The sequence below is a fragment of the Crassostrea angulata genome, chromosome 10 (genome assembly GCF_025612915.1).
Source record: "Crassostrea angulata isolate pt1a10 chromosome 10, ASM2561291v2, whole genome shotgun sequence".
Taxonomy (NCBI): domain Eukaryota; kingdom Metazoa; phylum Mollusca; class Bivalvia; order Ostreida; family Ostreidae; genus Magallana; species Magallana angulata.
In genome coordinates this window covers 51,835,066-51,850,917 of record NC_069120.1, presented here as the reverse complement: position 1 = coordinate 51,850,917, position 15,852 = coordinate 51,835,066, and the positions used below count along the sequence as shown (strand labels likewise).

The following is a 15,852-nucleotide window of genomic DNA, read 5'->3' as shown; positions in this document are numbered from 1 at the left end:
CCTATGTAAACCAATAGGCTTTTACAGTGAAAACGGAATTGGGTTAAATAAAAAAAATGTTATTTTAAAAGTATTGTTTAGTTACCATGGTAAGACTTTTAAACTATTTTTTTTTGCTCATGATTAAATTTCTGTAATTTGAAAATGCGTGATATTTTAACCTGATTCTTTTCTGTGTAACTGAAACTGCCGTAATTTCTTGCTATTTGTTTCCAAAAGAGCTTAAAAGGCCATTTTTTCCATCTTGTACACTTGCTAACATACTTATTACGCTTACCTTTCTTGCAGCATTTTAACATTTAACATATACCATCAGATGATCGTATTCAATCCAACATTCCGAAAATTTGTGACCGCCCTGTAAAGCTATGTATCGACCAATGAGATTTGACCAGTAATAATAAACCTGTATTTTTAAAATTATGTAGTGAAAAAATGACAATAACAAACCGTGAACCATCTCAAAAATCCATAAAACGAGATACAAATTCAAAGCAGAGCAACACGGACCTCCAAATAGATAGAGGTAGGATCAGGTGCCTAGGAGGAGTGAGCATCCACCATGGGAATTATACTTCTTCTGTAGTTATATAAGAAGTACATGTAATTCGAAATCTTTTGGTAAGCGTCCAGTATTACAGGAAGTCAAACGTTGCAGTGACTTGTTCACCGAAATGCATCCTGGGTGTTACTTTTAGTTCTGTTCCTGTGATCTCCATTTTAACCGTGACATGAACTTTCTCAGGCCATTGGCCATTTTTACATTTTATTTTAAGATTTCCAAGCAATACACACCCCTCTTCATCAACATACATCGGCGACTCCTTTTTAGAAATGTAGACAGGTATATCAATAGGAAAATTGCGCATCATCTGCGTATCCTCATCGACAAAGGAAAATATGGATCTCATTTCCACCGATTCTCCAACCAATACCTTTTGCCCGATCGTAAAAATCTTTAGGAAACATCCGGAGCAAAAGAGTTCTCCTTCAATAGTCGTCTGCCTAAATTCGTCATGTAAATCTTTATCAAACGGTTCACATATACCCTTACCATATGTATACCGACATATTCGGGAACATATGATGTCAGGATCGTGTCCATAAAGGACTGCCCCCTTGGCAACGGCCAACCCTGCTTCCAATGGAATAATAAACTTTTTGTCTGGGAAAGCCTTTTTAACGGCAGAATTTACAATCATACTTTCGGCAAATCCGCCAACCATCACAATCCCACCTAAATCACGGCAAATGTCTGCATCGAAAATATCTTTAATGTGAGAAATGATATCATTCACCGAGCTCTCAAAAAATGATGTGAACAGGGATTGATCGATACTTACCTTGTCTCCACTAAATGACAATGCAGTCATGTGTTTTGATGTTTTGATAGCATTTTCGAAATTTTCGCCACTTTTTTCTGAAAAAATTTCCACAAAAGCAGGAGGAATCTTCATGGCAACTCTGTTTTTCGAATCAATGTTGAAAGTTCTCTTCTTCAACTCAAATCCTCGTAAAAATTCCAGGTACTCTGACCTGTCCTCGTTTTTAATATGTTTCATATTTTCTGATCCGATCAATTCATTTAAGAATTTCATAAAACGTTCATCTACTTTAGTTCCTCCCAAGTTCCCACCGCAAACCTTGTAAATAGTTTTTATTTCGGATGCTGATGTCGTTTCTTGTACAGCAATATCAACTGTTCCACCTGTGTGTACAAAAACATGGTATTTCATTAATAGATATACTTTAAAAAGTTAAGAGTACTACTTAAATCTAGAATTAAATTTGAATCAAAATCCAAATTTTAGTCCAGGTAAATGTCGTTTCATAAATCGGAAATTTACGACAATTATTTGTTTACTGATGCTATATAACTGATCTATGTATAAGTAAATACCTCTTGAAACGGTTTTTCTATTGATAATTTTTTTTATCAATACTTATAACAAGAAGGCCAAACCTCTGGGTTCTTAATTCATATACATAGATTATTATTACTCTGATATACAGTGTATAAATGTTTCATGAAACTGTAAAATAACTATACATATACTTATATTGATAAAATGTTAAAACTGAAATCGATCTAGTAGGTAAAGAAAACAGATTTTAATCGGCTGGAGTAAATCATTTACCAAAATTTAGTAAAAACATGATATATTTTACTATACAGATGAACTAAAATGAAATAAAATTGTTTATTTTTAATATGAGCGAATTTACAAAAGAATTTGTGATTCAATTAACTTACGTATGAAGGAGTTTTGATGATCCATAAAATAAGCCATCACATTGACCTTACTATTTTCAAGTAATGAAAAAAAATGATTGGTAACTATATCTATATGCAAAAAATCTTCTCATATAGTCTAAAAAAAACACCGCAATCATCCAGTCCTCTTGAATATTGAGGGCCGGATGGGCGAATAATTAAAAAAAAATCAATGTGTAGTTATTCCACATTAGAACAAATTTTCACCTCATTATTTTCGAGCTTAAACTACAAATGTTTTGTCATTTTAGGAAGCAGCACATATTTTGTGAAATTCAGAACACGCAACCCCGTCTCCTAAATGAGGCCGGTCTTTGGAACAATTTACAACAACATGGTGGAGTTTGAAATTCATGTAATAATAATCAATATGGGGAAGAGTTTTACAACCTGTTAGAATGAGAATCGAAAATATTATGTTGAACTGAATACTCTCCAGTTCTGTAATTTATTGTCTAATATTACAATAAGAAAAAGAAAACAACATGAAATTATGAAATAGTCTGTTCTTCACAGATAATGGTTTAGCTTTGATCATCCAGGCTGTTTGCATGTATGTAAATATGTTTATATATCTTGTACATTACTTTTTGTACCATTGATATATGTTGAGATAATAATCGAATGGAATTGAATTTTAAAAAAATTCAAACTTTGATACTAATATTCGAAAAAAATCATAAAAGTTTTAAAGATATCAAAATTCTCTATTAATGTGACATTGTGAATTTTAGCAAAAAAGTGTAATGAACTTCTTAGTTTAATAGGTGTTGATTAACCTGACAAACATGTTTCGGAACTATTGTGTTGGTGAGAATAATAACAACGAAACATTATTCGAAATTTTATTATATTTATTTTTAGAAGACTTAACATTACGAATGAAATAATATGTCAAATAAAAAAAACACAACCGCAAAGTTTTTGGAAGTAACTAAATCAAAGTAAAAACTTCATTATAAAAGGACATATTCGTCATCAAACTTAATGATTCTCTGAAAAGAATTGTTCCTTCCAGTCATTAAAACAGGGAAAATAAAAATGCCAATTTAACGGTAGAGGTTTACAACACTCGATGTCTCGAACTTCAATTTCTAAACCAATTTGATTTTTCGAGGAAAAAAACATGGCCTCATTTGTTTCTAGACTTTGATATTTCGAGCCCCGATCTTTCTTTCAAGATAGTTCTTGATTTCTCTGGGAAACGTGAATGCAAGGGCGCAAGCGCGTCTGTGATATTTAAAGATTTTTATAGGTGACGCAACTCCTGGCTTCTTTAAAAAGGTATAGATATTTGAGAAGCTAAACCCGGGTGTTTTTTGCAAATACATTTACACAAAATTGACATTTAAAAAGAAACTGAATCAATTAAAAAGTATATACGATATCTATCTACTCAAAACCCAATCTGTATTCATGAGTAGTTGTAGCATGCAAATTCAAATTATTTTTTCCCAGTTAAATCTATCCGATGTTATAGTACAAGTTTGCAAAGACACAATTTCTTTCCTAGTTTGAATATTTCGACAAAGGATCAGGAAAATATATTGACTGACGTTTTAGTGGTATCGAACCCACAACCTGAAAAAACATAATCATGAACGTAAAACTACATATACCTTACATCTGGTGCTTAAACTAATGAACCATTTCAGTCAGTGAGTTTTTTAATGTTCAATGCGACTTCGGCTATGAAATTACGGACTTGGAACATTTTTCTAAAATGGTCATTTGTTTGGATACAAATTGATATTTTTAATGAATGGTTAGTCATATCTCCATGTTTTTATTGATCGAAATTGGTTTATTTTTCATTAGATCTCATGTAGACTATGACACAAATATGGAGCACAAACCCACTTTAACAGAAAACGCATTTAAATTCTAAAACGGCACTATTAGGAGACTTTGATACGTATACTCCAGTTTAAATTTATCCTTATATAGGCATTGTACACGCCTTATCAATCCACCTTCCTTCTGCATTTAATCAAACTTAATCGCTTGAACTCTTGATCTCTTGAAATTATATCAAAGTGCCTTGTCTTGATATCTGAGTTATCGAAACTTTAAAATACCTGTCAATCTAAGTTATGCTTTTCTGTAAATTCTAATGATATTTGAAGTACATTGTTTGAATCTGAAGAATCATAAAAAGTCAAACTTTGCGGTTGCCTTCTCCTTAGTACTTAAGGTTGTTGTAACTTGAATTTCTGTTCCGGCTATTTCCATTTGTATTTCACATGAGAAAGTTTCAGGCCAAAGTTTTGATTTTTTATTACATTTTACAATTATTTCACCCAACACCCTGCATCCGACATCATCAATATACTCAGGGGTTTTCCGATTTGAGACATAAACTTTAATGGTCAAAGGTTGTTGCCGCTGATAAGCTCTACCTTCGTCGCGGAAATCATAATCAGAAGTAAAAGATCGTTTTTCTCCAAGAAAAACTTGTTCACCCTTTTCAAAAAACTTCTGAAAAATGTTTTTGCAAAACCGCTTTTTGTTCATCAAGGTTAAATTACTAAATTGGTGTTTGTCTTCAATAAATGGGATGCATATGTCATCCCCATATGTATAGCGACACACACGCGAGCAAATGATTTCTGGGTCTTGACCAAAGAGAACGGCGCCTTTAGCAACAGCGAGACCAGCTTCTGTAGGTATGACAAATCGTTTTTCAGGGAAAGCGTCTTTAAGGCTTCCAATTACTAGACGACTATCTGCATAACCACCAACAACCACTATTCCCAGCAAATCATTACAAACTGGGTCTCCCAATATACCTCGTAGATGAGATATCATGTCTTGTAACGAACTTCTAAAAAAAGATCGAAACAGTTTATTCTTTCTTGCAAGTAGGTTGTAGACTTGGCATAGGGAGAGTTTGATATTATATCAGTAATGTTGCATCCTGTGTGTTCTGCTAAGATCTCAAACAAAGAAACTGGTATCCTGAATGGAATTTTATTTTGAGAGTTATAGTCAATTTGCTTTTTCTTGATTTCTAGGATTCTCATCAACTCCAAGTACTCAGACCTACACTCATCCTTAAACTCAGTAAACACATCTGCTCCAACAAGTTTGATAAGAAATTGAATAAATTCCTCATCAACTCTAGCGCCACCCCAAGGTCCCCCGCAAACGTCATGAATTGACTTCATTTTCCCTACACCAGTAGTTTCCTGTACGCTGAAGTCGACGGTTCCTCCTGAAACAATACTCTTCAGTAAACATTTATTCCTTTCCAACTGAAAACGTTTCGGAAATAAAAAAGATAGAACGTTAAATAAAACACAATTTTATACAGTATTTTTGGCAGTGGTCCACTTAAATCTTTTTTGCCAGAAATACAAGTCTGTAAGATAAATTACAAACTACACAGGAATGTTAAAGTTGTCATTGTGATCAATGAAAAACAATCGGTATTTGTAGTTTATTGTATGCATGTACTTTTTTCATCGACACCTTTAATTCTGAGTAAATGTGCAAATGGGCAAGGAAGAAGTTCGAATTTAATTATACAAAATGCACAGTTCTGCATATAAAGAAAAGGTGTTTATCAATGCCTTTGATTTAAAAAAAAGTAAGATAAAAAAGAGCAAAGCTCGTTGCAAAGCAACGAGTGGGTCGTCCGTTAATGTCGAGAGTAAAGCTATATGTAAGAAGCAGAGTTCTTAAAGCAATAATAATATCACCTCATACGAAAAAAAAATCAAATAATTCTTGGTACGACATAACAAAATCCGAATGATTATGAGTACGAATTAGCAAAACCTTTTCGATTTCAAGAACGACTTAACAAAAAAATCCAAATGTGTTCAAGTACGACTTAACAATTATTTTTGGAACGAGTTCATTTAACTTTTAACTTACGCTATTTTTTTAAACCATGGACGTGGATTAAAATTTTCCGGAAAAATCAATTTTAAAACCCTAATATCTCTGTATTGCATCGTCCGATTAACAAACAGTTTTCAGTGTTAGATTCAGCTTATTAAGGTCTACAAATGACATATACGTTTTTCATTTGATCAAAAAATTCAAATTTTCGAAAAATTTGATTTACTTCCAGTTTCGACCGGGAGTGACAGATTTTCATTTCATGCCTTATTACAGAGGCAAAATGATCAATATATAAGCTCGAAAAATTTAAACTTTCTATCTTGAAGCGTTGTTGAAAAAAAGCCGCAGACAAAATGAATTTTTGAAAATTTTAAAAATGACGTAACGTTAAAACGGAAGTGACATTGCTGTAGAAAATTTAACATCTTTGAGGCATTATAATTGGATATTACCTCTGAAAGTTTTATAAAAATCAGTTAAAAACATTTTAAGTAATGAAGCCGAGAAGGAGTCAGAAAAAAAAAGTATAATAACTAAAGCAAAGCTCGTTGCAAAGCAACGAGTGGGTCTTCCGTTAATGTCGGAAGTAAAGCTGAAAGTTCCTGTAAGAAGCAGAGCTCTTAAAACAATAACAAGAGTAACTGAAATAAAAAGATGAAAAACATCGAATTATTCCTGGTACGACTTAATCCGAATGATTTTAAGTACGACTTAACAAAAACCTTTCTAATGTCAAGAACGACTTAACCAAAAAATCCGAATGTGTTCAAGTACGACTTAACAATTATTTTTGGTACGAGTTAATTTTACTTTAAACATTACGCTAATCTTTAAACCAAGGACGCAGAATCAAAAATTCCGGAAAAATCAATTTTGAAACCCCGATATCTCTGTAACGCATCGTCCGATTTTAAAACGGCGTTCAGTGTTAGATTTAGCTTAATAAGCTCTACAAAACACATATTCATTTTTGATTTGATCAGAAAATTCATTTTTTCGAAAAATTTGTTTCACTTCCGGTTTGGACCGGAAGTGATAGATTTTCATTTCGAGCCTTATTACAGAGGTAAATCGACCAAATCATAACCATTGAAAATTCCAAGCCTCTATCTTAAAGCGTTTTCGAGAAAAGTCCGGGACAAAATGACTTTTTTAAATTTTTAAAATTGACGTCACGTCAAAACGGACGTGACGTTCTCTTTAAAATTTTAATACCTTTGAGGGACGCCAACTTGCAAAAATCTCTGAAAATTTCATCAAAATCGGTTAAAAACCTTTTGAGTTATGAAGCAAAAAAGGAGTCAGAAGAAAAGAAAAAGAATAATAATAATAACTAGAGCAAAGCTCGTTGCAAAGCAACGAGTGGGTCTTCCGTTAATATGGGAAGTAAAGCTGGAAGTTCCTGTAAGAAGCAGAGTTTTTAAACCAATAACAAGAGTAACTAAACTAAAAAGATGAAAAAAATCGAATTATTCCTGGTACGACTTAACAAAACCCGAATGATTTTAAGTACGAATTAACAAAAACCAATTTGATTTCAAGAACGACTTAACAAAAAAATCCGAATGTGTTTAAGTACAACTTAACAAATATTTTTGGTACGAGTTAACTTAACTATAAACATTACGCTATTTTTTAAACCAAGAAGGTGGAATCAAAATTTCCGGAAAAATCAATTTTTAAACCCAGATATCTCTGTAAGGCATCGTCCGATTTAAAAACGGCTTTCAGTGTTAGATTCAGCTTATTAAACTCTACAAAACACATATTCATTTTTGATTTGAACAGAAAATTCATTTTTTCGAAAAATTTGTTTCACTTCCGGTTTCTACCGGAAGTGACAGATTTTCATTTCGAGCCTTATTACAGAGGTAAATCGACGAAATCATAACCACTGAAAATTTCAAGCCTCTATCTTAAAGCGTTTTTGAGAAAAGTCCGGGACAAAATGACTTTTTGAAATTTTTAAAAATGACGTCACGTCAAAATGGAAGTGACGTTCTCTTTAAAACTTTAACATTTTTGAGGGACGCCAACTTGCAAAAATCTCTGAAAATTTCATCAAAATCGGTTAAAAACCTTTTGAGTTATGAAGCAAAAAAGGAGTCAGAAGAAAAGAAAAAGAATAATAATAATAACTAGAGCAAAGCTCGTTGCAAAGCAACGAGTGGGTCTTCCGTTAATGTCGGAAGTAAAGCTGGAAGTTCCTGTAAGAAATAGAGCTCTTAAACTAATAACAAGAGTAACTAAAATAAAAAGATTTTAAAAAATCGAATTATTCCTGGTACGACTTAACAAAATCCGAATGATTTTAAGTACGACTTAACAAAAACCTTTCTGATTTCAAGAACGACTTATCAAAAAAATCCGAATGTGATACAGTACGACTTAACAATTATTTTATGTACGAGTTAATTTTACTTTGAACATTACGCTATTTTTTAAACCAAGGACGCGGAATCAAAATTTCCGGAAAAATCAATTTTTAAACCCCGATATCTCTGTAATGCATCGTCCGATTTTAAAACGGTTTTCAGTGTTAGATTCAGCTTAATAAGCTCTACAAAACACATATTCATTTTTGATTTGATCAGAAAATTCATTTTTTCGAAAAATTTGTTTCACTTCCGGTTTCGACCGGAAGTGATAGATTTTCAATTCCAGCCTTATTACAGATGTAAATCGATTAAATTATAAGCTTTGAAAATTTCAAGCCTCTATCTTAAAGCATTTTTGAGAAACGCTGCGGACAAAATGACTTTTTGAAAATTTTAAAAATGACGTAACGTAAAAACGGAAGTGACGTTTTCAAAGAAACTTCACAAACTTTGAGATATAATAAATGCACATAATCTCTGAAAGTTTCGTCAAAATCGGTTGTAAACTTTTTGAGTTATAAAGCCGAGAAGGAGTCAGAAAAAAAAATAAAAAGTATAATAATAAAAAGAAACCGAAGAATAACAAGAGGGTCTTCCGCTGAAAACGGAAGACCCTAACTAGACACGATCTCGTTGCGAGCAACGAGGAGGTCTTCCGTCTGATTTTAGAATTTGTTCTATCTTGATTTTGCTATTTAACAGCTAAACATGATTTAGAATAAAAAAAAAAACAGGGTCTACATTCTAGAGGGCCAGATACTATTTTGTTACAGGTGTAAGAGCTTTGTTCAACAAGTGTTTAGAATTCGTCACTGTTCTTGAGATATCTTAGAAGAAAAAGTTTTAGGGGCCGGTCCCTTATCTCCTTATTGGAGCCGCTGAACCAAATTTTGAAGATTGCATGTTGTTAAGTACATCATTTTTAGCATCTTTTCTTCTATACTGCATTTAAAAATATTTTTTTTCTGTTTGAGATATAGGTGGTCATAGTTTTGGACTCTTGACCCCTAAAAAACCCTCATTACATAACACATGACATTACATTGCTTGGATACATAATTGTAAGATAAACATATTTGCTTCTATAGCCTTTTACAAAATATCCCTCAGTAAAGAGCTATAGATGAAAGACTTTAGAGCCCTTTGGTCCCCTAATTTGAGGGACCAGCCCCTTTTTCTTAATATCAAATAAAAGGTCATTTAAATTTCAACACATTTTGTTTAACAAGTGTTAAAAGATTTGTTACCGTTCTTGTGATATATAGGAAAGAACGTTTTAGGGGCCGATCCCATAACTTCTTATAGGGGCCATTTAACGAAATTTTGAAAATTGCATATTATTAAGTACATAATTTTGAGCATCTTTACTTCTATACTTTATTTCAAAATATTTTTCCTTTCTGAGATATGGGTGATCAAAATTCTGGACTTTTGGCCCCTAAAAACCCCTAATTACGTAACACACGATAAAATCATTACATTGCTTGGATAAATAACTGTAAGATAAACATATTTGCTTCTATAACCGTTCACAAAATATACCTCAGTAAAGGGCTACAGATGAACGACTTTAGAGCCCTTTGATCCCTTAATTTGAGGGGCCAGCCCCTTTTTCTTGATATCAAATAAAAGGTCATTAAAATCTTAACACATTTTGTTCTACAAGTGTTTAGAAATTTGTTACCGTTCTTGAGATATATAGGAAAGAACGTTTTAGGGGCAGATCCCATAACTCCTTATAGGGGCCATTTAACGAAATTTTGAAAATTGCATATTATTTAGTACATCATTTTGAGCATCTTTACATCTAAACTTTATTTCAAAATATTTTTCCTTTCTGAGATATGGGTGATCAAAATTCTGGACTTTTGGCGCCTAAAAACCCCTAATTACGTAACACATGATAAAATCATTACATTTATTGGATACATAACTGTAAGATAAACATATTTGCTTCTATAACTGTTCACAAAATATCCCTCAGTAAAGGACTACAGATGAAAGACTTTAGAGCCCTTTGATCCCTTAATTTGAGGAGCCAGCCCCTTTTTTCTTGATATCAAATGAAAGGTCTTGTAAATATAGATCTTTTTTGCATTACAAGTGTTAACAAAATATTTTACAGAAAAGAGACAAACTAAGAAAACCATCAAAAATTACGACGTTTTTTTAGTCTCAATTTTCGGGACCAGGCGAGCTTAAACGCCTTTTGAGCATGACAAATATGAACGCCAAATAGCACATCTACAATCTCTTGTCTACAATCCCTGAAAGTTTGAGTTCAATATCTTTTACCGTTTAGGAGGAGATCCCTGGACAAGCCGACCCTCTGGAAATCGTTAAAACGTCATTTTCTCAAGAACGGAAATGACGTCATCAAAATAAAAAAAATGTATATTAAGTTCGGATTAATATCTATTAGATCTGAAAGTTTCACGAAAATCGGCTGAGCCATTTTCGAGAAATCGCCTGCACAAATTTTGTAAGAAAAAAAATAATAATAATAGGGAAAAAGAAACCGAACGAAAACAATAAGGTATTCCGTTGGAAAACGGAACACCTTAACTAGAGCAAAGCTCGTTGCAAAGCAACGAGTGGGTCTTCCGTTAATGTCGGAAGTAAAGCTGGAAGTTCCTGTAAGAAGCAGAGTTTTTAAACCAATAACAAGAGTAACTAAAATATAAAAGATGAAAAAAATCGAATTATTCCTGGTACGACTTAACAAAATACGAATGATTTTAAGTACGACTTAACAAACACCTTTCCGATTTCAAGAACGACTTAACAAAAAAAAAATCCGAATGTGTTCAAGTACGACTTAACAATTATTTTTGGTACGAGTTAATTTTACTTTAAACATAACGCTATTTTTTAAACCAAGGACGCGGAATCAAAATTTCCGGAAAAATCAATTTTTAAACCCCGATATCCCTGTTATGCATCGTCCGATTTTAAAATGGGTTTCGGTTTTAAATTAAACTTAATAAAAGCTTCTTTGCTGCTTTATGATTAATATCAAATTATTGGTCAGAAAAGAGTTATTATGAAAAGACTTAGTAGCCCTTCTGGCCCCTAATTTGAGGGGTCAGCCCCTTTTTCTTGATATCAAATAAAAGGTCTCGCTAATATAAACATATTTTGTTCTACACGTGTTCATGAATTGTAAACCGTTCTCGAGATATCTGTACAAATGCGTTTTAGGGGCCGACCCTTTAACCCCTTACCGGGGCCACTAACAACACAATTTTTGGTATCATATTGTTAAGAACATTATTTTGAAGAACTTTTGTTCTACATTGCTTTCAAGAATATTTCTCCTTTTTCAGATATTAATGATCAGAGTTTTGAGTTCTGGCCCCTTGAAACCCCTAATTACGTAATATATGACTTAGGTATGGTAATGTATAGATGAACAGCTGTACAATGAACATTTTTGCTTCTATAATTAATAACAAAATATTGTTCAGTAAAGAGTTATTGTGAGAAGACATTAGAGCCCTCTTGGCCCCTTATTTGAGGGGCCAGCCCCTTTTTCTTGACATCAAATAAAAGGTCTTGTTAATATAAACATATTTTGTTTAACAAGTGTTCACAAAATGTTTACCGTTCTTGAGATATCTGTACAAATGTGTTTTAGGGGCCGACCCTTTAACTCCTAAATAGGGTCATAAACAAAAACATTTAAGGTAGCATATTGTACAAAACATTATTTTGAACAACTTTTGTTCTACATTGCTTTTCAAAATATTTCTCCTTTTTCAGATATTAATGATCAAAGTTTTGAACTTCTGGCCCCTTGAAACCCCTAATTACGTAATATATGACTTAAGGACGGTACTGTATAGATAAACAGCTGTACAATAAACATTTTTGCTTCTATAATTGATAACAAATTATTGTTCACTAAAAAGATATTGCAAATAGACTTTAGAACCCTCTTGGCCCCTAATTTGAGGGGCCAGCCCCTTTTTCTTGATATCAAATAAAAGCCCGTGCAAATTGAAACAGCTTTTGCATTACATGTTTTAACAAAATATTTATACGTCAAAAGATATTACGGAAAATGTGCGAAAATTTAGTGAAAAAATTTGGTGCCAATTTTCAGGTTCAGGCGAGCTTCTAGGCCTTGCGCATTTTTCGCAATTGGAAGCATGGAGGGAAATCTACAGACATTCATCTACAATCCCTTCAAATTTCAAGCTTTTATCATGATTAGTTTCAGAGGAGATGCGTGGACAAAATGACCCTTAAAAATTTACAAAATCGTCCATATCTGAAACCGGAAGTGACGTAATCATTTGAAATTTTATTAATCTGTAGCGACATTGATGCTTTATAACTCCTAAAAATTTGGTGTAAATCGGTTGAATAGTTTCTGAGAAATAACGATTCAAAAAAGTCAGAAAAAGAAAAAAAAGTATAACTAGAGCAAAGCTCGTTGCAAAGCAACGAGTGGGTCTTCCGTTAATGTCGGAAGTAAAGCTGGAAGTTCCTGTAAGAAGCAGAGTTTTTAAACCAATAACAAGAGTAACTAAAATATAAAAGATGAAAAAAACGAATTATTCCTGGTACGACTTAAGAAATACGAATGATTTTAAGTACGACTTAACAAACACCTTTCCGATTTCAAGAACGACTTAACAAAAAAAATCCGAATGTGTTCAAGTACGACTTAACAATTATTTTTGGTACGAGTTAATTTTACTTTAAACATAACGCTATTTTTTAAACCAAGGACGCGGAATCAAAATTTCCGGAAAAATCAATATTTAAACCCTGATATCCCTGTAATGCATCGTCCGATTTTAAAACGGGTTTCGGTTTTAAATTAAACTTAATAAAAGCTTCTTTGCTGCTTTATGATTAATATCAAATTATTGGTCAGAAAAGAGTTATTATGAAAAGACTAAGTAGCCCTTCTGGCCCCTAATTTGAGGGGTCAGCCCCTTTTTCTTTTTTTTTTTTTTTAATTTTTTTATTTTGACATTTTCAATTCACAATTGCATATAAACATGTCATTGGTATAACAGCAAGTGAAATTACAGTTTCAAAAAAAAAAATTCTCATTAGCTAGTGTCTTATATATATATATAGCAATATATATGCATATAAATATACAATTAGTGAAAGTTATAGGGGAGAAAGTTCAGAAAGAAAGACTGATAGTATTATGTACAGAAACATTGTATTGGAGCACTTAGATAAGTAAAATTGTCAATCTATTGACATACATAAATTTATCAAAGTCGATTTTTCATTGAAAATTTCATCAGTCAGAGTAGATCACAAATCTGTTTCAAGTGTTTTTCATACTGAGTGAAATTACAATTTTTTAAAAGTAAATATTTTTCAATAAGTAATCTATTGGTTATTATGGTAAACAATGCACTCATATCCAGTTTGGGTACCATTTTGTATTTACAGGCAAAAATAAACTGTTTCACAACAAGTGTCAATAAGTTATGAACTTTGTAAATATTATTGTTGTTAAATTTACCGAATAATACACCTATCTTATCAAAAACTATTGGAAAATTAAACTTTGATAAAAACATTTCTTCAACTGCACACCATATCTCTTTAACATTAGGACAATCATAAAAAAGGTGCTCAATGGTTTCGACTTCTACCTTACAAAATGTACAAAGCTCATTGTCCTTTAGTTTTAATTTTGTTAAAAAGTAGTTTGTTGCAATTATTCTGTGTAATATTTGAAATTGTAACCAGTGATATTTAGATTCCTTTGTAGTTTTAAAAGGAAGCTCGAAAATTTTACCCCAATCCGAGTCACTAAATCTATAACCTTCTTCATGCCATTTATAAACTGCTTTGATTGTTTCTTTCTTTTTACTTATTAAAATATTATACATATCTTTACAACCTTTGTTTGCTTTCTTGAAAATTGCAATTGTATTTGGTATATGTGCTTGTATTTTAATTCTTGCCTCTTTAATATTGTAAGTACCAATTCTACCCAGCACAGCCTTTTTAAGTCCAGCATATTCTAAAAAGTTTGTATTTACATGTAAATTATTAAGTGATTCAAGACTTATGAAATTGCCTTCTGGATCAAAAAGATCGATTATAAATATGAAGCCTGCATAAAAATAGCTTTTTAGGAAAGCTGAATTACTACCAATTCTAATATGTGGGTTATACCATATGTGTTCACTGTGAATGTTTTCATTTTTAAGGGCTGAAATGTCTATTATTTTCTGCCAGCTATAAAATACTTCTTTCCAAAAACAGTTATGCATTATATTACCAAGTCTGGACAGGAAGTCTGTTCCTCTTAGCCATAAATTGTTCACTGTTGTATTTAGACTTGTCTCTAACAAATTAACCCATACAGATTTTGAGTGAGTTAGTCTCCTTATCCAGCTTGACTTCAAGGCCAGAGTAAAGTCATTATAATCTACCATTTTAAGACCGCCAGATCTATAGTCTTGTATAATAGTTTGTTTATTTACTTTGTGTATTTTGCTTCCCCAAAGATAAAGGTATAATTCTCTCTCAAAGTTTTCTAAGAAGTCTTTACTTGGATTTGGTAATGTAAGTATCAAATGATTCATTTTTGGAATTATAAGGGATTTTATGACAGTTAATCTTCCTAATATTGTTAATTTACGTAGGTTCCACTGCTTTATTAGTTTTTTTATATTGTCTAGTTTTACATTGTAATTTAAGTTTATCATATCATCTAAGTTTATCGAAAATTTTATCCCTAGCAAGTCAAAGTTTGTATTGTTCCAATCAAGTTTCCATCTCGAGTGATGAAAAGTTTCTTTTGAGAATTTTTTACTTCCTATCCACACCATCTTTGTCTTAGAAAAGTTTATATTTAGTCCTGATATATCCGCAAAAAAATCTAGTTCTCTAAGAATACCGTCTAATGTTTCTGGTGATCCATTTGTAAATAAAGAGGTGTCATCTGCATATTGTGAAATTTTGTATTCAGTATCACCTATTTTTATACCTTTAATGTCTTTATTATTTCTAATTATTGCTCCTAATATTTCTGCACAGAGCAAGAATAAGTAGGGTGATATTGGGTCACCCTGTCTGCACCCTCTTTGAGGGTAAAAATATTCTGATATTATTCCGTTTTGAATAATACATGTTTTTATGCCATGATAAAAGGTTTGTATCCAATCTTTTATTGAATTTCCAAAATTAAATAGGTCAAGTGTATGAAAAACAAATTCCCATGATATAGAATCGAAGGCTTTTTCAAAGTCAATTAACATAAGTAAACCTGGAATATTGTTTCTTTCAGTATAGTTCATTAGATCATATACTAATCTGATATTTTCACCTATGAATCTACCTTTCAGGAATCCAGTTTGATCT

The 15,852-nt window shown here is 32.1% G+C and overlaps 1 protein-coding gene and 1 pseudogene across 1 annotated transcript; both read right to left on the bottom strand.

Annotated features, from left to right (window-relative positions):
• Window positions 1-635: 635 nt before the first annotated feature.
• On the bottom strand, window positions 636-1,909 carry LOC128165262 (heat shock 70 kDa protein 12A-like). Its single transcript, XM_052829641.1, has one exon. The coding sequence runs from the start codon at window positions 1,734-1,736 to the stop codon at window positions 636-638; it is 1,101 nt and encodes a 366-aa protein (XP_052685601.1). The 5' UTR covers window positions 1,737-1,909.
• Window positions 1,910-4,187: 2,278 nt separating this feature from the next.
• LOC128165259 (heat shock 70 kDa protein 12A-like) overlaps window positions 4,188-15,852 on the bottom strand; it is a 62,933-nt pseudogene continuing 51,268 nt past the window's right edge.

Bases quoted from the DNA above. Each gene is read 5' to 3' on its own strand.
- LOC128165262 (XM_052829641.1), bottom strand. From the start codon at position 1,736: ATGAAATACCATGTTTTTGTACACACAGGTGGAACAGTTGATATTGCT.